This window comes from Biomphalaria glabrata, chromosome 5 (assembly GCF_947242115.1).
Source record: "Biomphalaria glabrata chromosome 5, xgBioGlab47.1, whole genome shotgun sequence".
In the NCBI taxonomy this organism is placed as follows: Eukaryota; Metazoa; Mollusca; class Gastropoda; family Planorbidae; genus Biomphalaria; species Biomphalaria glabrata.
In genome coordinates this window covers 7,930,345-7,956,033 of record NC_074715.1, presented here as the reverse complement: position 1 = coordinate 7,956,033, position 25,689 = coordinate 7,930,345, and the positions used below count along the sequence as shown (strand labels likewise).

The following is a 25,689-nucleotide window of genomic DNA, read 5'->3' as shown; positions in this document are numbered from 1 at the left end:
CGCCTAGTTTGGATACTGTGACGGTTGGCGTAACCGTATAGATGTTCACGTATGGTATGAGATGACCGCATCCCTTTTATGAGCCATGTGACCCGGGAAAGGATTTTATCCCGTGGCCAGGATGAGGAATTGGCTCTTCATCAACCCCTCTGTCCGGAGTCCCCATGCGACTAGATGAGATGATCCTTTAATCACATCCGTCTGGTTGTGGGACACGGTCTCTTGAGCCAACGACATGAGTTCCCCCGTCCCATGCGAGTCTGGAGGCCGAGCTCACGGGGGGGGGGCCTCCATATTCCTATTATATGCTACCGCACCCTTATGGCCCCCGTTGGGGAATGAAACGGTGGGTTTCGGACTGGTTAACAAGCCTATCTCACATCCCTACCACTTGCAGGTACACTCGCTAGAGCATACAGTGGTAGCCTAATAATGGAGGCCCTGTCTGCTCTCGTTCTTAGCCTTTCCGCTTCCCCGGGCGGATGTTTCCACGGAGATGCCACGGAGATGCCACGCTGAGGTGACGGGAGCTGGAATCCTCCAGTTGGCGTAACCAAATCCTTCCACTCTTTTTGATAATTAGTGGTCCCCACAACAAGCGCCTTACATTTACACAAACATCAAACCCAAAGAATCACTCAACAGACAGACACACTGATGTTGTTCTTCTTTTCCTATCACTTGTCTAGCTCCCATATATGGAAATTGACTGTTTGAAAGGATAAATGTCAATCAGAATACAACAGTATAAGTACAGAAAGAAAGATAGTGCTAAGAAACCGTTTACAAATCTTATATCCACCCTGTCTGTCTGTCTGTCTGTCTGGTACAAATTTGTACTCGTTATTTCTCTCATTTCCTATTCTCGGATAAAGTTGAAACTTTGCACTATTCTTTGTTGTCCTAATAAAAAAATGAATCAATAAAAAAAAAATTTAATTACTTAAATAACGGTAATAATTAATTTATTTAATGATGAAAAAGGGAAATAAATCTTACAGCATTGAAATATATGGATGTAAATGTTCAGTTCTTGCCCCATGTACATTTTTTTAAAAGTATTTTTTTTATATTTTGCTTGATTTGAGGTTCTGTTTGGAAGTAGAATATTGACGACAGAACATTAGCTCGAGGTTACAAATATAAGAGTCCCAAGAACTGCAAGTCGGTCTTCTCTTATTAGTCTTGTTATTTCTTAGAGAGCAAGTCACTTACGTGGACCAGGCGCCTACTCATCTGAACACAGGACACAAAGAAGATTAATCAAATCTTCTTAAACCTTACGCAGAACATAATCTGACGATTAGTCTGTAGAGATGGATGGAATACTAACTAGTGTGTAGTGTTATTTATATGAACGCTTAGGATTATAAAAATCCGTATACTTAAAAACTAGATTACTAGTGTCTGCGATCCGAATTTGTCATATGATGTGTTTGTGGTAAGATTAAGGACATTTGAAGTTGTTTTATTTCCCGAAACTTGACAATCAGAGGATCTCATATTAAAACTTGAGTGTAGATTTTAAAGATTAGAAAAAAGAGAAAACATGCTAGCTCTAAAGATTTTAAAACTCCATGTTTATCGCTTATGCCTTGGTTATTTTAGCTTAATACTAACATTATTATGAAGGCGCGGTGGCTGAGTGGCAAAGCACTTGGATTCCAAACCGGGGTTTCGAGTTTGAATCCTTATGAAGACTGGGATTTTTAATTTTGGGATCGTTAGGGCGTCTCTGAGCTCTAATGGGCAAGTGAAACTAGTTAAGAAAAAGTAAAGTTGGTTGGTCGTCACAGAAACAGATGACTTTAACATCATCTTCACCAATAAATGTAACCACGTTATTTTCGATGGCCGTTTGGTGACATCGGATTAGAATTATTATTAAAATTATTGTAGACGTTACGTAGGAACGTTTATACATCTCTTCTAAATGAGGAAGTAACTTCTTTTATGGCAGACACAAATAATACGTTTAATATATATATAATGCTAACAACACCACATAGGAAATACACATTCCGCGAATATTCAGTAATAATCCTTTATAGAAATACTTGGCAAAAATTATTGACTACTTATAGAAATACTGGTGCAAGTAACTATTTTATAATAGCTCAATAAATTTCTTAAGTGACTACATGCAATGACTGCTCTCTACTGACTTCTCTTCTTGGCTGTTATCATCTGACTGCTATCAAATAACTGCCTAGCTCAAGGTTAAAATGTTCCATTTGTTTATCATGAGTTATGAGCTACACTCGTAATGTCAAAATAGGGTTTCAACTATATGGAAAGAGGTGGTGATACTTAACAAACACCTATTAATTCTTTGACTTACAATTAGTCTAACTGAAGACAACTGGCTGTCTAAACACGCTTTCATCAGGAGGAGCTCGTTAAATTTGGCTTGCTACCCACAGAATAGAAAGAACACTTTAAAATCCAAACATGTGCTGCATTGCGGCTATACCCAAAGACGGGAAAGCCCTTTTAAGTCAACCCCGAGGAAAAATCCGGAGCTTGTGATCCTTAGACATCTTACAAAGAGAAGTGTTGCACCCAGACAGAACCATTGGCGCAGCTGATCCTAACTTGTATTGGTGATTGCCGTTTCCCTGGTACACAAGCCTCGCGCAGAGAGAGGAATTGCGTCATTTCGAAATCTTTCGTCAATATAACAAATGCCCATTCCTTTATCTCTTTAAATATGGAGTTGAAGGTACGTGCTGTTCGCTTAGTGAGTTATCGCTAGGCGGTGGTGTGGAATCCAGAGTCACAGGTTCGAGCCTCGGTCGGCGCATTTCTTTATTTTCGTAGCATTTTAATTTACAACTTTCTCTCTCAGAGACTTAGTCCTTGGTGCTGCTATTCATTTATGTCTAATATCTGCTTTATCTCTTTACGCTGATTTAAACCTTAGTCGACTTATGACAGAACACAACGAACAACTATTGTTAAATAATAGTAGAATTTTATTTTTTAAAAGCCTAAAAAAGTAATAACAATATAAAAATCTCTATTTTCTTTTTAAGAAATTAATAGTTTGAAATATAAATACATTATTTAAGCATTTCATATTTATTTACTAGTTATCTCCCTTGAACAGATAAGATCATGTGTAATTACTATAACCGTACGCAACCTTACAGGAATACCATATGTCTGAATTTGGTGATAGGATTAACTAGATTTATGTCATGATAGTTTTATTTAATAGCTGTCCAGATAAGACTAGGTCGGTGGTCTGTCACAGGGACTAGTGCAACTGATCGACTCCTTTACATCGATAGTTCCTCGGGTATGTCTTTCTTTTGTTTAGCTAATTTAACATAGACATGATAAGAATAGTAAACACTGCTTTTGAATTAGACTATTGTTTAACATAAGTTTAATTAGTTTAAAAAAACTGAAGTAAGAATTGGTGATATTAAGTAAGACATTACAATTTTAATTTAACCTTATTTCACTTTGATACCCCAGCCTAGAAACATTAGAGGCCGCCAACTCCAAATGCATGATTCGGTCGCTCTAACATCAAGACGATAGCACATATTATATATATAAAATTGGCTAACATCGCAAATGTTATCTTTATCCTTGTCCAAAACATACCTCTCAAATTGCTCTTACTTTATATTTGCACCTTGCAGCGCAAACGAATTTCATTTTCTTCTTAATTTAAGAAAACTATATGTATCGAGTGTATCAGTCTGTAACAATAAACACTACCAACAATATTTCCCAAAGTCAAAGGATTTCTTTAAAATGTAGCGTAGGTTGTTTAAGCATTTCATTGTGCCACATCAAATTTTCCCCGATAGCAATGATTCTGTCAGAAGCTAGACAAACCCCGTTTGATACACTTGTGGGGCCAGTAAAGGGGTAGAATTGTGGGCCCCAACAGGGCAAAAGATACTGGACCTTGGTGGAGATTAATGAAAACCCTAATGGGGCGAGTATGGGCTTCAACAAGAGTCAAGTTGAAGCCCTAGTGGGGTTAGGAAATGGCGAACAGTAAGGGTTCTGAAATGGCTAAATTCAAAGGTCCCATTTGAGGGGATAATGCTGGCCCAAACGGGGGCCTTTAGGCTGATTCTGGGCTCAATTAGTTGAAGCCCTGATGAAACCCTTATAGCCCAGTTAGGGCTGACCCTTGGGGGGTCTTAAAGACTAAACATATGGGGCATGTTCGGTGGATAAACATTGGTCAGAATGGGGGCCCCTTACGGATAAGCCTAAGCTCAGTTAGGGGGCCCAGATGAAGACCTCATGATAGTAAATTAAAAAAACGACCCCGCAAAGCTATTCGGTTCCCCATGAGAGGCCCCTAACTCAGCTGGGACCTGAACAGGCAGCCATAATATTAGACAACCCAGAAGATCTTAAACTGGTATGAGACATGGGACAACCAATTGAGAAAGCGGAATCAGATATAAGATCAAGCTATCTTTAAACAAATAGGAGGTCTGGATATTATATAAACTTTATGAATTTGTGGAAAATCCTAATAAATTAAAAATGATTTCCTTTCTAATGAGACAAAGATAAGAAAGCCTGATCAAGGACTGTGTCTCTGTATTTAATTGTAGACTTTGTGTCTCCAACAAAGCAGACTTTGTGTTATTGACAACTAAGACAGTGTGTTTTCAGCAGCTTAGACCGTGTGTCTTAAACTTTGAATGTTTATTAGGTAATAATACGTGTGTCCTGGATTTCATTGTAGACATTGTGTCTTCAACAACGTAGACTTAACCTAGACAGTGCGTCTTCAACTTAGACTGTACGTTTATTACCTAGTCGGGCTGTGTCTCTGGATTTAATTATAGACTTTGTGTCTTCAACAACGTAGACTTTGTGTTTTTGACAACATAGACTTTGTATTTTTTGACAACTTTGACCGTACATCATCAACAACTTAGACCGTGTGTTTTCAACTTAGACTGTATGTTTATTACCTGGTTGGTGTCTTTAACTTAGAGTGTATGTTTATAACCAAGTTGGAAAGACTGCGCCAAAGTCTGTGTAGCTATATACACATGCCTTTGTAGCATACCCATAGCTTTCCTGGTCTATAGAATTAAACATTTTTGTTGTGAGATGCTGTAGTGTTTATTTTAGCTATTTAGAATTCTACAATTACTCTCGATAAGTCCCGGAAAATCTGTAGCTTTTTTTAAATGGACGAAGACCGTTCTAATAACGAATTTGAGGTGTGATGTTATTTATAGTTAAGACTTTCCCTTGTAAACAAATATAATGAATCACGAACTGCACACGTCAAATTGGTTTGTAACAGTTATGATAAAGTATGGGTAAGATTTTACTTACTTAAAACTTATTAGCAATATAAATGGAATCATGAACAATTTGGATAATTATACTGACATTTTTTTAATCATTTAATTTTAGTTTATTGGAAATGAGCTGGCTACTAATTCTAATATTATTGCAAATGGTTCAAACACTCAACTGCTATGGTACGATTTTAAAATGTCACATAGATACATAGAAAGAAACACAGACAAACAGACTGACTGACTGACAGACAGCCAGATAGATAGACAGACAGATAGATACATTAGATACATTGAGAGACAGAGGACAGACAGTCAGATAGATAGTTAGATAGTTAGATAGATAGATAGATAGATAGATAGATAGATAGATAGATAGATAGATAGATAGATAGATTGATAGATAGATAGATAGATAGATAGATTGATATATATATATATATATATATAGAGAGAGAGAGAGATAGAGAGAGAGATAGATAGATAGATAGATAGATAGATAGATAGATAGATAGATAGATAGATAGATAGATAGATAGATAGATAGATAGATAGATAGATAGATAGATAGATAGATAGATTGATATATATATATATATATATATATATATATATAGAGAGAGAGAGAGAGAGAGAGAGAGAGAGAGATAGATAGATAGATAGATAGATAGATAGATAGATAGATAGATAGATAGATAGATAGATAGACAGATAGATAGATAGATATATAGATAGATAGATAGATAGATTGATATATATATAGAGATAGATAGATAGATAGATAGATAGATAGATAGATAGATAGATAGATAGATAGATACATTGCTCCTTTTAGTCTTGAAAGGCAATAGATGCGCCCAGATGAGTCACTGGTTTTGGTTTCGTCTTGAGACATGGCAGAATCTGATGTGGCTAATCAAGCCAATTCTAAAGCGGTAGACTTTGCCACAATTCGTGTAAGCATTTGATTCAGGGCAGCTTTTTTCCCCTCTTAATTAAGGCTGCTTCGTTTCTTTTGCTCTCAGCAAGGATCTTCTCCATGCACTCTCGTCTTTGGCTATTTCTTCCCACATACTTTTGTTGATGACTGTGGCTCTCATGTCTCGCTTGCAGACATCTCTATAGTCTTTGGCGGCCCTTGGGTTTGACTTCCTACACAAGCTCAGTGTATAAGATATCTTTCGGAATTCCACCATCTGGCATGTGATAGACATGTCCGAGCCAGCGTAGTCTTCTTTGTGTCAGGAGAGCATATATATACATGCTGTTCATAGTGGCCAATCTCAAAACTTACTGATTGGAGACATGGTCCCTCCAAGAGATGCGCATTATGCGTCTCAGGCACTGCAAGTTGAAACTATTCAATCTGTACTCTTGGTGCATGTATGTTTACCAGATTTCACTGCCTTACAGAAGAATGCTCACAACACAGGCATTGTAGACTAAAATTTTTGTCGCTGTGGTCAATTTGACGTTTTCTCGGACGCGCTTGGAGAGTTTTACCAAATGCTGCAGTAGCTTTATCTATTCTTTTTGTCAGCGCAATGTCTAAATCTAGGTTACTGGCAATTGTTGATCCCAAGTAGGTAAATTCCTGCACCACTGTAAGGGTGTGGTTTCTAATATGTATCACAGGTATTTCTGCGACGTCTTGAGCCAGGATTTCGGTCTAGGAGAGACTTATTGTAAGGCTAAACTCTTGACAAGCAGCTGCCAAAGCATTCACTAGCTTCTGTAGACCTCCTTGTGAATGGGATACGAGTGTCGCGTCATCGGCGAACAGCAGCTCTCTAATCAAGATACAACGTCATTTCGTTTTGAATTTAAGACGTGCCAGGTTAAAAAGACTTCCATCGGATCTACCTTGGATATATATTCCATCTTTCATGGATTTAAAAGCGCTAGTTAGTACGACTGAAAAGATGATGCCAAATAGTGTTGGAGCTAATACACATCCTTGTTTTACACCGCTCTTGATGGAGAACGACCTGGAGGAGGAGCTTTCAAACTAAACAGTACAATGCATAATTTCGTGAAAAGCTGACATTAGTTTCATTAACTTATTTGGACAGCTGATTCTCTCTAGTACAGCAAACAGACCGCTTCTGCTAACAAGGTTAAAGGCCTTTGTCAAATCAATAAATGCTATGAAGAGGGGCTGCTTTTGTTCTCTGCTCTTCTTCTGTAGCTGCCAAAAAGAGAAAATCATATCTGTTGTAGATCTACCTGTCCTAAAGCCACACTGCGATTCTGGACAAACACGTTCTGCCAGGATCTGTAATCACTTTAGTAATACTCTAGCAAAAGATAGATAGATAGATAGATAGATAGATAGATAGATAGATAGATAGATAGATAGATAGATAGATAAATAGATAGATAGATAGATAGATAGATAGATAGATAGATAGATAGATAGATAGATAGATAGATAGATAGATAGATAGGCAGATAGACAGGCTGATAGATAGATAGATAGATAGATAGATAGATAGACAGACAGATAGATAGATAGATAGATAGATAGATAGATAGATAGATAGATAGATAGATTAGATAGATAGATAGATAGATAGATAGATAGATAGATAGATAGATAGATAGATAGATAGATAGATACATACATACATACATACATACATACATACATACATACATACATACATAGATAGATAGATAGATAGATAGATAGATAGATAGATAGATAGATAGATAGATAGATATTTTGATAGAATCATAGATAGATAGATAGATAGATAGATAGATAGATAGATAGATAGATAGATAGATAGATAGATAGATAGATAGATAGATAGATATTTTGATAGAATCATAGATAGATAGATATTTTGATAGAATCATAGATAGATAGATAGATAGATAGATAGATAGATAGATAGATAGATAGATAGATAGATAGATAGATAGATAGATAGATAGATAGATAGATAGATCTATTATTTAACTAACATAATTTCTATGCAAGGGCTATGTCCCAGAGGTTGGTTTGGTTCCGTCTGCCAGTATCAATGTCACTGTCAAGGCAAATGCTCCAGACAAGGTGACTGTGATACTGACGCGTGTAGTCAAGGATGGTTTGGTTACAAGTGTCAATACCGTGAGTATAGCAGTGCTCAAAATAACATTTAAAAAACACACACACACACACAGAAATGGTAATATAGATAGTTAGAAAACAAAGTAGCAGAGCATTGTTTAAGTATGTATGGAAAAAGTAACTGAGCTAGAACCCAACATAATTGGAAATATTAAGAAACCCTAAAATAGGTTGTACTAGGAGTCTGGCTGGAGTCATGGAATCTGTAAGTCTTGACGTTTGACAATTACACATTTTTCATTGTTATTTCATTGTTATTACTTTACACACATTTCAGAATATACTAATAAGGAACATAAACTACTGTTTCGGACCCTCGCTTGCTTTGGAAATTCCAAAAATGGTTACCGAGATATTTTCAATCATTTGGAAGAAAGAGGAAAGGACAAAAGTATCTTACATAGGGGTCCCAAATCTCTAATAGCCTTTTGAAGTCCAAATCCATTTCTGGCTACACAATCCCTTGTTAGGGGCCAACTGCTTTTGTGTTATATTTTAAACTAAATTTCGTCTCAAGAAAGAAACTTCGAAATTACAAGTCATATAATTTATTAATTAAAAATTATAAATTTTTTTTTTTGCTTCATTTAAAAATTAGTATTTAAATTTATATCAACACAAATAAAGAAACAAAACTGTTCAGTTGACTCTAAAAAAAATAATGTGTTTACCTCTTCTACTAAATTTCAGAGGACATAGTGTCTAAGTTTGAAGTTCTGTACCCCAAGATTGACAGTGAGCTGTCTAAATTGTCCAATGGGGATGATACTGACTGCATCGAAGATGAAAGAATCAATTCAGTCTATGTCCACTTGAAGGCTACTATTTACTTTACATGGATGAGCATAACAGTTGGAAAACCTGGTACCATAGTTACACAGGACTAATTAATATATTTTTTTTCTTTTTCCCCTAAGCTCATTATTAAAAACACAATGTATATACTTTACCTTATTCCCGTTGTTACAGCTTTCTACTGTATCTATATTTCAATAGCTCTCTAGAAACTACCTTAGTTTTTCGTCAAGTCTAGGTGTCACTGCGTTTCAGCTGCAATTTCAAAAACTCTTAACACTTTCCTTGCTAATTCCAATCAAATGCCTGCCTTGCAACATTGGTAGTTGGTTTCCAGTGTTCTATCTATCTATCTATCTATCTATCTATCTATCTATCTATCTATCTATCTATCTATCTATCTATCTATCTATCTATCTATCTATCTATCTATCAGCCTGCCTATCTATCTATCTATCTATCTATCTATCTATCTGTCTGTCTGCCTGTCTGTCTACCAGTCTGTCTGTCTATCTACCTACCTACTTACCACAGGGTGTTCTATCCTGTTCTATTAGTATCATGGGTAAGGGGTTTGTGTGTGGTTCTCTCCCACAGAATGACAGAAGTAATCATTTCTTTGGGCTACCTATTTCTAATATCTGGCAAAGGTAACAGTTGGCAAAGGTCTTGAGTTTAAATTGTCAGTCGTGAAAAATACTTATGGAAAAAATACGTAAGCTTTGCTCTCAAAAATTGAGATCTAAACACCTATGTAGTTATCTTTGGCCAATCACTTGTAGTCTTATAGGGGAAAAAATCTCTTGTTATTCATTCCTCTCTTAAATATGTACATACCTTTGACCAAATAGTTGTTAATTCAGCCATTCACTGGTATGGGCAAAGTTTAATCCACAAAATGGAATGAGGCGGGAGACATTTTTGTAACCACCAGTTTAGAGCCTGCGAATTTTACTGGCTAGACCCATCATTAGTCTCCAGGGCAGCGGCTGATCAGTTGAGCATAAGCTATAGACCCCGACAGACACAGTCTCTACACCAGACGAGCGTGCAGGGGTTATGTCAATCAGAGCTTAGCATTTCACCCCAAGCCTCACCAGCAGAACTCTGCACCAGGAGAGCATGAGAGCCTGCTAGGAAAGTTGGGGCTCCCGTAACGTTAGCCCTTTTCGGAACACCCCGAGAGGAATGGGGAGAATTTACTCCAGTTACCAGAGGACACAACGACGTGCCCCCGCTGCGGGAAAGAAGAGGGAACCATGCCTCATATTCTGTTTGACTGCCCTAGACTTGCTGATCTCCGTCTCGACAGGGCTGGGAAACCAAAAATTCTCGACCTGTATGATGACATGTATGCACTATGCAAGACAGCAGGGTTTCTGTCCAGGGCTTTTGCAAGACAGGATTTGAGCCTCTCAAGCCATCACTCAAATGGAGTTTGATGATGATGATGACGACGAATTAGTTGTAGCTCACAAAGAAAAAATGATTGACTATGCCTCATCCACAAACTACTCCACGCTCTCATTTAATTAATTTTTTTATACCAATTGCGTTAAAAAAAAAGTTTTGGTTTTCAAAGAAAGTAAGGAAACTATATACCCAAATGACATTTTTTTTTAAAATCCTATACACACAAAGGCATGTTATGGTTAACATTTCCAGATGCAAACTCTTAATAATTTTTAATGAGTTTTTGTCAAATTTCTCATGAAATTCAATTGACATCTCTTTTTGAAAGTAAATATAGAATGTCTTAATGAATGTATACAAATATCAAAAGAATTAAATGTGGAGAGCTATTAATTGCAGACAATTGTAACAATTGTGTTTAGTTATCTTCATCGCTACATACACCTGCATTCTGTATACATTTTTCGAACAACCAGATAGTCCACCCAACTCTAATGGGTACTTGACGTTAGTTAGGGAAAATATAGGCAGCTGGGAGTTCCGCTGGCAACATGACACCCTGCTCGTTTACCGGTGACATCAGAAACAGATTGTCTGGGTTTGTTTTTAAGCCTTGGCTCGTTTTCCTGGGCCCCTGACATTATCTAAACTAACGTGATAAATGACTATCACTCATACGACTGGATAGCTCAACTAATATACAAATAAAATGTTTACTACTTTGACTATTTACAGCTTATGTAGAGAAGGGTAATGATATGATTAACTCAAAAAATATTGTAATGTTGATGTCATCAAATCTTGATAAAAAAAAAGATGGTAATAACCGATTCACATCTTGAGGTTTAACCATTCAATCGTACTAAAAATGACAAATTTAAATTATAGTTTTTATTTAGTGATTTTTTGATGCTTCTTCCCTAGTGCTCTTAGAGCATGGAATGGGTTGCCTGAGCCAAGCCAGGAAGTAACGTCTGTAGTACATAAGATAATATTAGGTATAACATGCTCAGAGCGCTATGGTCCAATCTTATTTGTAGACCAGTGGGGGGAGGAGTATCTGGGAGAAGGTTTTCCGTGCTGCCTTTAGGCGCTTAGTAAACACAACTCTACTCGAGTCGGGTGTCTAACTTCGACCCATCTTCGAACTCCCTTCATTGGTAGCTAATACATGCCCAGTACAAGCGTACTTAGTCTCTCGACCACGCTTCCCAACTGTAATACCATCCAGTATCCGCCATCAGCCACAACTTTTGGTTTAAAATAACACAGCTCCCACACTGGCAATAAGTAATACTACGCTAACACTTGAATCACTAATCAGGGGTTCGAAAATCCTACAGAAATAATGAGTCCAAGAAAACAGTACTTAAGCTGCCTACTAGTTTCACCAAACTAAGAATCTTGTATGGACCAAACACACGTTCGTTTCAATCAGCCTCAGAGGGGGAACTGTCTCATGAACAAGGAATTCCACTTAACATCACAGGCTTATGACGTAGTGAATAATTCAAAACAAAAATACAAGGCGCTCAAAGTACAAGGTTTACGAGTAGAGAAAAAAAAACAACCTTTACAATAGAGAGAAAAAAGACTTTACGGTCCAAACTTCTCGTGAGACAGATGATCTTAATTAACACCATTTGCCTTATAGATTACAAAGTCTGAAACAGTACTAGATAATGATTGATTGCTTCTTGAACCTTGTTCTATTCCTATATTTTAGATGTACTGGAGAAGTTTCGCGTTTACTTTGAGAACGACGACAAGAGATTTGGATGTGAGAAACAACGCTTTAAAACGATCGACAATAACACAGTCCGCATACAGTGTGAAGGGAATCAACTCGTCAACACAGTTATCCTTGAAGGTGAAGGGGTGACCTCGCTTTGCTCAGTTCACGTCAGCAGTGGTATGTTATTACATTGGTAGACCTAAGTGGGGAATAAAAAGCAGCTATTATTATTTTATGTTATCTGTTCCTCTCAAGTCAGATTGTTTGTCACATTTTGATATGATAAAAATGTTTATCACCCATTTAATCTTGCTTTAATATGTGCATAGGCTATTTAAATTTAAGCGTGCATTTTTTGGTTAATTTAAGGATACTTAATGCGTATAAATAGGAACCAATTTTGAAATAATTTTCATTTGATTAGAAAGAAAGTTTGTGTTGCAGATCTATAACTACTAATTCCGAATTTCGCCGACGTCGCTAACGATTTGGGGCCCGGGAGCCTGACCCTGCATTTTGACATTCGACAGCATGACTGAGATAATTTACTAAATAAATATAAAACTTAAGAATATATAACTCAGGTTGCTCACTGAGAGTAACCACGCTCGGAAATTGTCAATCTGTGTGGAATACATGCAACAGTGTCACTAACCTATATAACAATTTGAATAGCAAGATTACACGGCAGAGGCGTAACATTTTATATTTCATGTAACAAATATTTCGGACAATCGTTTGGGTCCCCCTTCGATAGGATGCCCAGGGGGGACCCTCGAATTTAGACCCCTGTTCCCAAACCCTAGCTACGTCACAGCAAAATGTCACTTTTAGTTATTATGTAAGCATAAACGTGTACACACAGAAATTATTTTCAAATACAGTTTCTTTTCTTTTTTTTCCAATCGCCATAATGAAACTTGATGCAAAAGGCACACACTTTGTACATATCACGGTCTTCACTAATGCAAATCTCCACAACGTAATGTATAAGCTTAACAAATCTACTAGTTGTGTAATAAAAGTTCTTTAACAATTATTTTTTACAAAACTTATATCAACTCACTCAGCCTGTCTGTCTGTCACGGTAAAAAGTTTGCTCACGTTATTTCTCAAAATCCATTCTCAAATCATGTTGAAACATTGCACAATTATGACTGGCATAGACAAGATAATAATTTAAAAAATTACCCTGCTAGTAAATGAATTAATGGTTATTAATTATTTTGTTTAATGCCTACAAAATTAATTAATCCTTCAGTATTTACAAATGCAGCCAAATATAAAGGGTTTTGTCCGTTGAGATAATTGAATATTTTATTTATTCTACACCCATTCTAAGGGTACGCTGTTCTGCCTCATCGTGGCACCCGGGTGGAAACGGTTACTTGAGGGGGTAACTAGGCTAAATGAATGGCGAAACAAAACTCCCGAGGGGATGGCTATGGGTAGACGAGAGTCCACCTCTTGCACGGGCGGAGTTGCAAAAGAGTCCCTATAAACCTGTCACACATCCATGCGCTGTTCCTCAAGGGACAGTTACATAAATGGCGAGTCCCCCACGGTTAGCTTGGTATAACGAAGGAAAATGGCGGAGGCTCCCGGTGTCCTCGGCCTTCGGCCATGTTCAGCCAAGCATGCGTCCGGGTCCAAGGGCATTGGAAACAAACAGAACTGTGTTCACACAGGTTGTTTTTTTATTTTTTTACTGTTTGGCGTCGAAACAGGTTTTTTTTCAAACTTAGAGCTCGAAGAGCCTTCGGCTGAGCTCTTAAGACGATCAAACGGATCAAGTCAAAACTTTAAACAATTATACATATTAAACATTTATCAATTAAAAAATTAAACAATTAGTTAATTAATTCTTGGTAAACAGTTATTTTGTTTGATATCGATTAAAGAAAGTGACTTCTACATTATTGAGAGTGCAGAGTTCTTTCCCTTAGCTAAGCTTTATTTGTTTAAATTAAGATAGTCCTTTAAATTTGCTTGGTGCTGACGGCTACTGCCGTTACTTCACCTTTATTATTTTATGATAATAAAGCATTTTAAAGAGTAATAAAATGGGTTTTAAAAATTTACATACCCTACGAACACGAGGCTACGCTATAACTAGAACGTAATGCTATTAGCAGCGGTACAAGAGATTTTTTTTTTAATTTTCAGGTCGCAACTTCGGCTTAAAACAAAAAGCAACATTAACAACGAGTCAAGGGGCCATTGATGAAAAAGTCTTAGCAGACGGCAATAGAGAGACCTTTCCTAAGGGCAACTGTACACCTATCATGGGATCTAATAATGTGCCGGTAAAATCATGGTCTTTAACTCTCAACGTGCCAGTCGTAGCAAGCAGCTTTGAAATATTAAACAAAGGTAATGATCTGTTTAGGGAGGGAGTTAATTTTTATATAGCGTACACAACCTCATTCGGATTGATAAGGGAGGCGTGGTGGCTGAGTGGTAAAGCGCTTGGCCTTCGAACCGGAGACCGGGGTTCGAATCCTAGTGAAGACTGGGATTTTAAATTTCGGGATCTTCGGGCGCCTCTGAGTTTCGGACGCCATAAAAATCCGAAATTCAAAATTCCAGCCTTCACCGAGATTCGAATCTAGGACCCCAGGTTCGAAAGCCAAGTCGAATGTGGTCAAGCTATATCTCTACTTTCATAATAACAGGCTTCTATCTAAAGCCGTCAAAAATAGTTTACATTTCGCTATTCTTCCTAAAATCCTAGTCTTGTTTTTAATAGATACGTCATCGTCTCAAAATCAAAACTTTCCCTTTCTATGAAACAAATAACTAATTCCTAATTTTTGACATATCAATAGGCCCTATATATATATATATTATTCATGTGAGAAGTCAAGACTCAAAAAATATTAAACAGAGTCGGGGAGGAACATTAATTACAACATATGAGTTTGAAATCTCTATAGCGCTATTTATATTGTTAATACATGAATGTATGCTCTGTTTGGCCAGGCAATTTCACCACCAAAGGAAGTCTGAGGCTAGTAACCATCAACGAGAACAGCAGTGTTGTTCTAGATGAATCTTACGACACCGATCTGAAACTCTATTCCAATGCTGATAAAGAGCCCATAACCGGGCTCAATATCACATACACGAAGACGAACCCATCGTCGTTGTCGATCTCTCTTTGTGAAGTCTCCGTGTACGGCGGTAAGAGCATGAACTATATATAATCTATATTATTCTTTTGAACTCTGTAACCTAAATTGTTTGATCTTTTTTACTAAAGCAATCGTATTAAATTTGCGTACAAGCTCATGATAGATGGTATTACATCATCTGCCCTATAGACCACAAGGTCTGAAAGGGGAACTTTACTTTTATGCTATCCACCTGAGCTTCTTCATTCGCTCCGTGGTGAAGCACAGTTGCACATAACATGGCGGCTTAGTTGTATTTGACGTCACGTGTCCACATTTAAAAATTAAACAAATTATAAATATCAAATATAATGAACCTATATTCACCAAAATGAACAGTCACGTGATGACCAGGGATAAAGCAATGAAACATACGATCACGTGATATCCACGTTTGATTCGAATTAGATCGTAAGATTAGATAGGGAAGCACCTAGTTCAAAGGTGATTATTTACGATTGGTGAGTGAGGTTCATTGAATTATGTTCGTCGGACCACCAGTTAATAGGTTAGACATTTTTTCAGACCGAGTGCAGAAGTACCGACACACATTCATTCTATTATACAATTCAATACAGTTATTCGGACCAGCTGGTAATTTCAGAGAATTCGAGTGCATCTTGATGCGGTCCAATTAACCGGAATCGGCTGTACGAAATTTATTCGTGTAAATATATAACATCACATTGAAGGAGCCCAAGCTCTTGTTTTTAATTTTGACAAAAATCGAGTCCAATTAACCGGAATCGGCTGTGCCAAAATATATTAAATCATATTGAGGAATCCTATCTCTTATTTTAAGAACAGCCCATAGTTGCCTAGTCGTGCGGTTTGCGCGCTGGACTGTCGTTCGGATTTATCGATGGTCCAGGATTCAAACCCTGCCCGCTCCCATCCCCCGTCGTCCTGCGGAAGGTTTGCATTAGGAAGTAAATTATCTTCAACTCTGAAGGAACACCCGAAACATGTAAGACTTTTACAAACATTTTACAAACTCATTCTCATTTGTTATTCTGTTGTGTACTATTGTGTTGTTTGTATTGAACAGAATGTGTACCTGGTACATGGGACATTGACTGTACGAAGTCATGTGACAGCCATTGTCCTGACTCCTGTAATGAAATGGACGGATCTTGTCCACCGGGTTGTCTTGGTTACGTCGACTCACCTGCCTGCACTAAAAGTATTTTTTTTAAATATATTTATTCTATAAAACTTAAGAAGTATAAATTGCCATCTATCTCTACCAGCTACGACTGATAATGTTCTGGTTAAATAATTGCTTACATGTTTATTCCGAAAAAAAAATATTTTTTTTTATATTAAAAAAAAAGATTTTATAACAAAGTTTAATAAAATTATTTTCAATGATTTTGATTATTATCCACTGTTAATCAAGGCATATGATTTCGTTTTCTATCACTGTAAGTATGCACAGTCATGAAAGTTCAAAAATTAACAACAATCAAAGACATATAATTTAATTTGAAATCACTTTACAGTTGCACCTTGCAACTGAAACAAATATATATTATGATTTAAATTTTAATATCGGCTAAGCTTATATTACCTCACTCCGTCTGTCTGTCTGTCAACTTAGACTTGTTTACTTGTTTTTCACCCACTTCCCATTCTCGGATCAAGTTGAAACTTTGCCAAAGTATTCATTGTCGACGATAACTCAGGAATCAATAAAAGAAAAAAAAAATAAGTAGTGGTAATAGTATTTTGAAAAAGCGTGACGTATCCTACAGTATTGAGATATCTTCTCGCAATTAGGCGGTTATTTCCTTTATGTAAGCTTTTTTCTTCAAATTATTTTTTTTTAATATTTTAATTGTTTTTCCCCTTTGTATTGTACACTATGTTACTTAAAAGACTAGATGTAAGAATGAGCTCGTGAAACATCACATGTAAACATCACAGATAATTTAAAAAGTATTGAGGAATTACATATCTCGTTATGTATAGAGTGTGACATTGGTAAATGGGGATCATACTGCAAGAAGGATTGCCATGATAAATGTGCATTTAAAGTTTGCCAAGGGGCTGACGGTCTATGCAGCTCAGGATGTATTGGTTACTCGAATCCCCCATACTGTACCGAAGGTGAGCCTGTCCATTGTCATATACTTTTTTATTAATCAAATATAATTGCTATACATTTATTTTACGTTCGTCGTGTTAGTTTTACAAGGCTTATATCAACTCTATCTTTCTCTGTCTTTCTTGTAAAAAGTTTGAATACAGCGTCTAGACACCATCGACCGCATCTCGATTACATGGATAGAATCCTTAAAAGGGATCTTGATTCAACGGCTAGGATTCTCCTATGTAATCTCGACCACCATGGCTTGAATTCTTTTAAAGTATCTAGATTCAATGCCTAGGACCCATTTATAGCGTTTCGATATCGCGACTGAATCTTTCAATAGCATCTCCATACCATGGCTAGGTTTCAGCTACATCTAAATGGACCTCATTCACCAATCATAAACAAACAACACAAAAGTACACTATTCTCTATCTCTTCTATACAAATATAATTACGATCTAATTTTAATACACAATTGCTTTTTTGTTCCCTGTTTTATCAATAGTATCACGTGACTAAATGTTGTTTGCTTACGATTGGTGAATGAGGCCCATTGCATGACTAGATTGCTCCTCTCTCTCTATTTCTCTAGGTAGAGACTATTTCGTACAATCATAGAAATATGTCGGGGTCGTGTAAATACAAACTAATTCGCAAAGAATTTCCAGCCTATCTCTTAACTAACTTTAACCTACTACTTGTTCTGGCTATTCCACCTGTGTGACGATATCTATGTGAGTGTTAGCTGTGATGCAGGTTTGTTGTTACGATGAGATTGTGTTGATCAGACAATGTATTTCTGTTGTTCTAATTGAGTCTAGATTTCTACTTTTAAACAAATTACTGAACACTCCAATAATATCGGGATGCCGGAGATACAAATGTAAATTACAAATTCAAAAATTGAAATTACGGAACTGTAAATACGAAGCTTTAATTCTAGAACTAGGAATCACTTGAATAAAATAAACACTGTACAATACAATCTAATTGAACAGCTACCAACTTTAAATACTTTTTACCATCTACTTCCTTCAATATTTGGAAACAACCAATCATCTACTTCCTTCAATATTTGGAAACAACCAATCAGCTCTCTTGCGCGCTGAATTTATCCACCGCTCCTTTAATGGTCTGGAATTAACTTGCCACCATGACCTTGTGATACAGAACATTCAACCAATTCTGTTAAGTTCAGATCTTGTAGCTGGGTGTCTTGGCATGGGCGCTGTCTCCGCAGGGCGCCGCATATACAGTTCATGTCAATCGCCTGGATGCAGTTACCAAGCATCGAGTTCTCTGTTATGCCGTTGCCAAAGTCTAATTCGTTGTTTCTGCCTCGGCCATTGTTGGGGCCCGTATTCGTAATTTCACCCGACGACATCCAAGGAAAGGAATCAGAAACGGTCTAAGGGCTTTCGTGTTTTCAGTTCTCGTCAAGGGTACCGACAGATAAACAGAGGTCTTTAGAGCCCACAGCAACAAGCTTGGACGCAGACCCAACGTGGTTTTGATCTGTTCGGTTTATTGAGGTACTTGTTGCAGATACATTAGGAACAAAAGCTTCAGGCACATAACAGACTTCTCTAGCTTCTTCAATTGTTTCTTTCATTCGTCTTTCTTTCTCGTCTTGAAAGACACCCCCGCAAGACTTGCACACAACACAGTCACAGACGACGCTACAATCCCCAGCGCAACCTTCACCACTGTTTGTGCAGCTAAAGTCCTGGCCAGGCGTCTGCTCCCTCATCAACGAGTCTATTCCTCCTTTCGCATGCGACACCATTTGATCCCTTTGGTCTATCTGGCCTTCCTTTTTCAATACAGTCTCCTCCACCTTGTTTCCGAACATGTTTACCATCATTTTCATTTCTTCACGCATCGAGTCGTACATGTCTTTTAGTGAGTCTTTCAAAGTTTTCAGAAGCTCGCCGATATCTGAATCCACCTCCAACAAATATGTTTCGGATCCTCCCCTGCTGAAGACATGCTCTTAGAATGGTCCTTATTCTTTTCATAGCGTTTCAGACGCCGCAAATCGAGCTCTACTTTCAGCTCTAATTCCAGCTCGTCTAGCCGTTTCATCGATGTCATTTTAAATAAGACCCTACCTAAGGCCTCCGTTGAGTCGCCCAATCCCACTTCTGAAACCAAATGTAATAACTTAAGGGAGGCAACTCAAGAAGGCAGGGATGTTTATTCACAGGACATCACAAATACATTATAACAACCTCTATCGCTAGCCTGGATGGCGGTGCGCATGGCAGAGTTATAACAATATATATATATATATATATATATATTGTCACGATCATCAATGGTGTTGATGTCACAATCTAAGATGGTGCCACTGTTACGATCAGACTTGAACTATATTGCACCATCAATGGTCGTGATTGCCGAGGATCTTGAAATGATCTTTCGATAAGATGATCATATAGAAGTAGACTGATCAATGTTGATAATACGATCATACAGAATGTTGCCAATTGATAAGAGGATCATCTAGGTCTAGGAGTTACTGCTTGACAGATATGATCTAAGTACGTTCTAAATTCAATGAAGAAACTTCTCTTCGTCTAAAAACAATTACTTTAATTAATAACTTGAAAACACTATTCACAAATAGTTACAATGATTAAAATGTATTCTCAAATTCACGTTACATACAAGTTAGATGTTAATACTACAACTTCCGAGACAAGACTAAGGCTATTTTGCATCTTCGCAGGGTTTCAGCTCGTAATCACGTGATCAACAACTTACCCCTCCCAGACCAACCAATCATTGCAGTCTAATGTACAACAATTAATTTTCGGAACCAATGGAGTTCATTTGATTACATGCTTGGTTTTTTTTCCCAGCTATGTCAAGCTATGTCGGCAAACAACCCGAAACTGTTACCATATATGGTCATAGTGTACGTGACATATATATATATATATATGTATGTGTGTGTGTGTGCGTTCGCGTGCGTGCGTGTGTGTGTGTGTGTGGATTTGGTCCCCATATTAAGTTTTTGCCCTTTTTTTTTTATCCCACTTCACATTCTCGGATCAAGCTGAAATTTTGCACAATTATTTAAAGTCGATAACAATACAATCCAAAAAAAAAAACAATAACCATTGAGTTAATCATTTAGTACTAATTAATTAATTTTGTTTTATAAAGCAGAAAGGAGATTTAACCTCGTAATTTTCAGATAAATGGCCGTACTTAGCGGTTCCTACCCTTAGATAAGCTTTGTTTTTTTAAAAAGTATTTTTTTTTTATTTCATGTTTGTAAAGTATTTTTTTTATTTCATGTTTGTAAAGTATTTTTTTTTTCTATTTCATGTTTGTAAAGTATTTTTTTCTATTTATGTTTGTAAAGTTTTTTTTTTCTATTTCATGTTTGTAAAGTATTTTTGTAATTTGTTTTTTCATACCATGCGATGTCACTTTTTTTTTGTCCCGTATCATGTGTCAGTTTGTGAAGAGGGACGCTACGGCCTCAATTGTATGTGTCAGGAAGGGAGTAAAACAACGTCTGAGCTTTGCCCACCTGAGATACCAGGTAGTTTATAATAATCTTCCCTTTTTTTATTACAAAAGCTTGTATCAACTCAATCTTTTTATTATTTATAGTTGACACTAATAATTACTTAACAGCTATGTACCAAAATGAAGTAGATTTGATTACTTCCGCAATTATTTACACCTAATCATGTTTTTGACAGTTATTAACATCTGAATTGTTTAATAGTAAGTTGGTTTATGTAGTTTTAATATTTTGGATGTTTCTTCAAAATTAAAGAATATTACATCCTAGCTTAACCTGCAGAACGGTAGGGGGTTGGCGGTGGGTAGAGTTCGAATCCTGGACCAACGATACGACACTCCAGAGCGCATATCACTCGACCAGGTAGCCATTCTGCCTCTAATTTTTCCCTATACACTCAATTGTGTTTATGAAAATTAAGAATCAGGTCTGAATGTCACTTGAAATACTATTTATATATATATATGCTTGGATCTTGAAGCTGTTGTGGACCTAAGTGACTTCAAGGTATTCCCGACAATGAGTTGTCAAAGAATTAAGAAACGGCTGTTAGGAAAATTCATCAAGTGGAGCCCTACACTTTGTCATCAAGAGGATCCCTATAATGGATTAGCAAGAGAAACCTAACAATGGTTTAGCAAGTGGAATTCCAACACTGTGTTATCAAGAGGATCCCAACACTTGTTGTCAAGAGGATCCCAACACTGGTTGTCAAGAGGATCGCAACAATGAGCTAGCATGAGCCATGAGGATCTATCCAAAGGGATATCAAGAGGATTCTAGCACTTGGTTTTCAAGAGGATCCCAACACTTGGTTTTCAAGAGGATCCCAACACTTGGTTTTCAAGAGGATCCCAACACTTGGTTGTCAAGAGGATCCCAACACTTGGTTGTCAAGAGGATCCCAACACTTGGTTATCTAGAGGATCCCAACACTTGGTTGTCAAGAGAATCCCAACACTTGGTTTTCAAGAGGATCCCAACACTTGGTTGTCAAGAGGATCCCAACACTTGGTTGTCTAGAGAATCCCAACACTTGGTTGTCAAGAGGATCCCAACACTTGGTTGTCTAGAGAATCCCAACACTTGGTTGTCAAGAGGATCCCAACACTTGGTTGTCAAGAGGATCGCAACACTTGGTTGTCTAGAGGATCCCAACACTTGGTTGTCAAGAGGATCGCAACACTTGGTTGTCAAGAGGATCCCAACACTTGGTTGTCAAGAGGATCGCAACACTTGGTTTTCAAGAGGATCCCAACACTTGGTTGTCAAGAGGATCCCAACACTTAGTTTTCTAGAGGATCCCAACACTTGGTTGTCTAGAGGATCCCAACACTTGGTTGTCTAGAGGATCCCAACACTTGGTTGTCAAGAGGATCGCAACACTTGGTTGTCAAGAGGATCCCAACACTGGGTTGTCTAGAGGATCCCAACACTGGGTTATCAAGAGGATCCCAACACTTGGTTGTCAAGAGGATCCCAACACTTGGTTGTCAAGAGGATCTCAACACTGGGTTGTCAAGAGGATCGCAACACTGTTTTATCAAGAGGATCCCAACACTTGGTTGTCTAGAGGATCCCAACACTTGGATGTCAAGAGGATCACAACAATGAGCTAGCATGAGCCATGAGGATCCGTCCAATGGATTATCGAGAGGATTCTAGCACTGGGTTGTCAAAAGGATCTCAACACTGGGTTGCTATGTAAAACATAACGCTGCGGTTATTATAACAAATCTTGTATTAACTCTGTCTGTCTTTCTGTCTGTCTAGTAAAATTTAAAAACATTTTATTTCTCCCACATCCATTATCGGATCAAGTTGAAACCTTCATTATTATTCGTCCCTAACAAAACTTGAATCAGTTTTTAAAAAATTAATTAATTAGTCAATTAATAATTGGTAATTAATTATTTTGTGTGATCCCAACAAGAGAAATTAATCATTCAGTATTCATAGATATAGATAAACTACGTGGGTATATAATTGGACATGATATTTCTCTCACCCAATTCTCAGATCAAGTTGAAACTTAAACAATTATTTATTATACCTAACGACAAAAAATGAATTAATTAAAAAATTAACCAATTTGTGAATTATTTTTTGATAATTTATTGTTTTATTTGAGATTGATAAAGGGAAATAACTTCTACATTTTTAGATCTATAGTTGTAAATGTGGAGTTTTTCCACTTAGATAAGCAATTTTTTTTCAAGTATTTTTTAATGCTTGTTAATACTTTTTTTAAAAAAAATTTCCTTCAAGGTAAATCTACTTTCTTTGATCCGAAACCCACTTCCTGTCGTGATGTGAACAGCACAGAAGAAAGGGTGGTAGTAAGGTTGGAGTCCGGGTTAAAGGTCATGTGTGACACGAAGACAGACGGCGGAGGCTGGATCGTCATTCATCGAAGATTTAACGGCACCGTCCCATTCTACAACAGCTGGGATGAATACCGTAACGGCTTCGGCGACTACGACATCGGAGAGTTTTACCTGGGCAACGAGAACCTCTTCAAGTTGACGTCGCGAGGACGGTACGAGCTCAGAATCGACGTGGAATTCAACGACAAAAAACATTTCTTCACCTACACGGGATTTAGAATATTGAGCGAGGAGGAGAAGTACGAGTTGAAGATTGAGAACTTCACCAAAATCCCCGACCCGCTCATGTCTCACAATGACATGAAGTTTACCACGTTTGACAGTGACAACGACTTGTACCTGGATGGGAACTGCGCCCTGGCTTACGGGGGGGCGTGGTGGTTCAATAACTGCCATTGGGTCAATCTTAACGGTGAATGGGGTACCACTGCTTACGGTCGGGGTGTGAACGTTTTTAGCGTAAGTGGTCTGCACTCCAGTGTAACATTTGCCGAGATGAAAATGAGAGAGCTGCCAAGTTAAAGTCAGTCCATATTAAGCTGCTGTAACGTCTGATAGCAAGTCTTTCTTTTTTTTTTTCGGATTGTACTTTTACCTTCCATAGCCCACATAACTACACGTTTTCTTTCTTTCTTATAGGAAACCTCAGAATTTGCGCTATTCTAATTTAGCTTTATCATCATATGAACATTAAAAGAAATCCAAAGAAGGAAAACAAAAAATCTAATATATTCTCTATAATATATTGCATTTTTTCGTTAAAGTTTAGGTTTCTTTCATTTCGCATAAAAGCTGCTAAATCTTATCAAAATAATTATATTGATTTCAAAATGATTTCTTTTCAACAGTTTTACTTGTTCAATAAAGTAGAAATAAAGAATGATTATGTCTAACACAAATACATTCATTTACGCATATACACAATTTTTAGAATTGAATATACAATTCAATATTGTACAAATGTGTTTTTTGTTAGTTTGTTGTTGTTTTTTTGTCACGGTCATTCAACAAAATTGTATTATTAATAGTTAAATAATTCGCTTTAATGAAATCAGGAAATTATCGGAAATCACTTGATCTTTTTTTTTTTTTCCTTTGGGAGAAGAGGAAGGGGTAAATAAAAATTCAAATGAAATGTTTTCTTTCGTTACTACTGTAGTAGATTGAAACAATACACACTTCACACTTTCAAAAGGTATATAATTTAAGCTCAAAGTTCAAATGGTCTCACGATGTTGTGAAACTAAATGTGAAATTATATTTACAAAACTTCTTTACAATAGGCCTACAAACTTTTTTTTTAATAATAATAAATAATAATAAAAATACTTCTCAATAAACTATTGGCTTTCTCCCAAATTTTTTCAATTTATTAATATTTTGTTTACATCAAATTTATAATTATTTTGTGCGGTATATTCGCTGAAAGCTTAAAATGTTTATAAATTATACGACGAACGTAAATCAGCTTCGGGGCTCGCGAAGACCTTCCTTCACGAAACAGTACCAGGAAAAAGAGGAAGAGGCAGACAGAGAAAACGATGGGAAGACAACATAAAAGAATGGACGGGCCTGCCAACGAAAGAGGTTCTACTCAAGACAAAAGACAAGAGAGAAACAAAGGATGACGGTCGAAAAATCTTGCGGGGTGCCCCAACGGCTTAACAGACTGAGGGGTAGGTGAAAGTGATGTGAATTCAGTTTACAGCTGAGTCATGTAACGGTTGCACGAATATTGCAACAAAAGTTTTTACTCAACCAGAAGAAATATTGGAGAGTTACTGTAAAGACAAATTTAAATGTCAACAAAAGAGAGTACAATGCAGCGCAAGTATAAAGAGGGAAATTAAAAAGAAGAAAAAGAAAAGAAAGAAATAGGAAAAAAACTAAGAGAGAAATTAGTAGAAAGAAAAAAAAAAGGATGAATAATGTGAAGGGAAAATGTAAAGGAAAAAACAAGCAAATATTAGAAAAAAAAACTTGTCTAAGATAAGATAATTTTATAGATCAAAAGTTAGTCCAAACAGATGGTATTTCAGTTTGACTACACCAGTCCAGCTCAGCATAACAACTTTAACGATAAAAACATAGATGCAAATAGAATAGCATTCGCACACGAAACAGATATACACTCA

At 36.9% G+C, this 25,689-nt stretch overlaps 1 protein-coding gene across 1 annotated transcript; it reads left to right on the top strand.

Moving 5' to 3' along the window:
- Positions 1 to 2,661: 2,661 nt before the first annotated feature.
- LOC106075693 (uncharacterized) lies at positions 2,662 to 24,895 on the top strand. Its single transcript, XM_056029872.1, has 12 exons — positions 2,662 to 2,782; positions 3,221 to 3,301; positions 5,413 to 5,480; positions 8,284 to 8,415; positions 9,106 to 9,279; positions 12,350 to 12,535; positions 14,525 to 14,731; positions 15,341 to 15,541; positions 16,580 to 16,714; positions 17,503 to 17,640; positions 21,096 to 21,182; positions 23,436 to 24,895. Exons 3-12 carry the CDS (start codon positions 5,423 to 5,425, stop codon positions 24,074 to 24,076), a joined length of 1,959 nt encoding a protein of 652 aa, XP_055885847.1. The 5' UTR covers positions 2,662 to 2,782; positions 3,221 to 3,301; positions 5,413 to 5,422; the 3' UTR covers positions 24,077 to 24,895.
- The last annotated feature ends 794 nt before the right edge of the window (positions 24,896 to 25,689 follow it).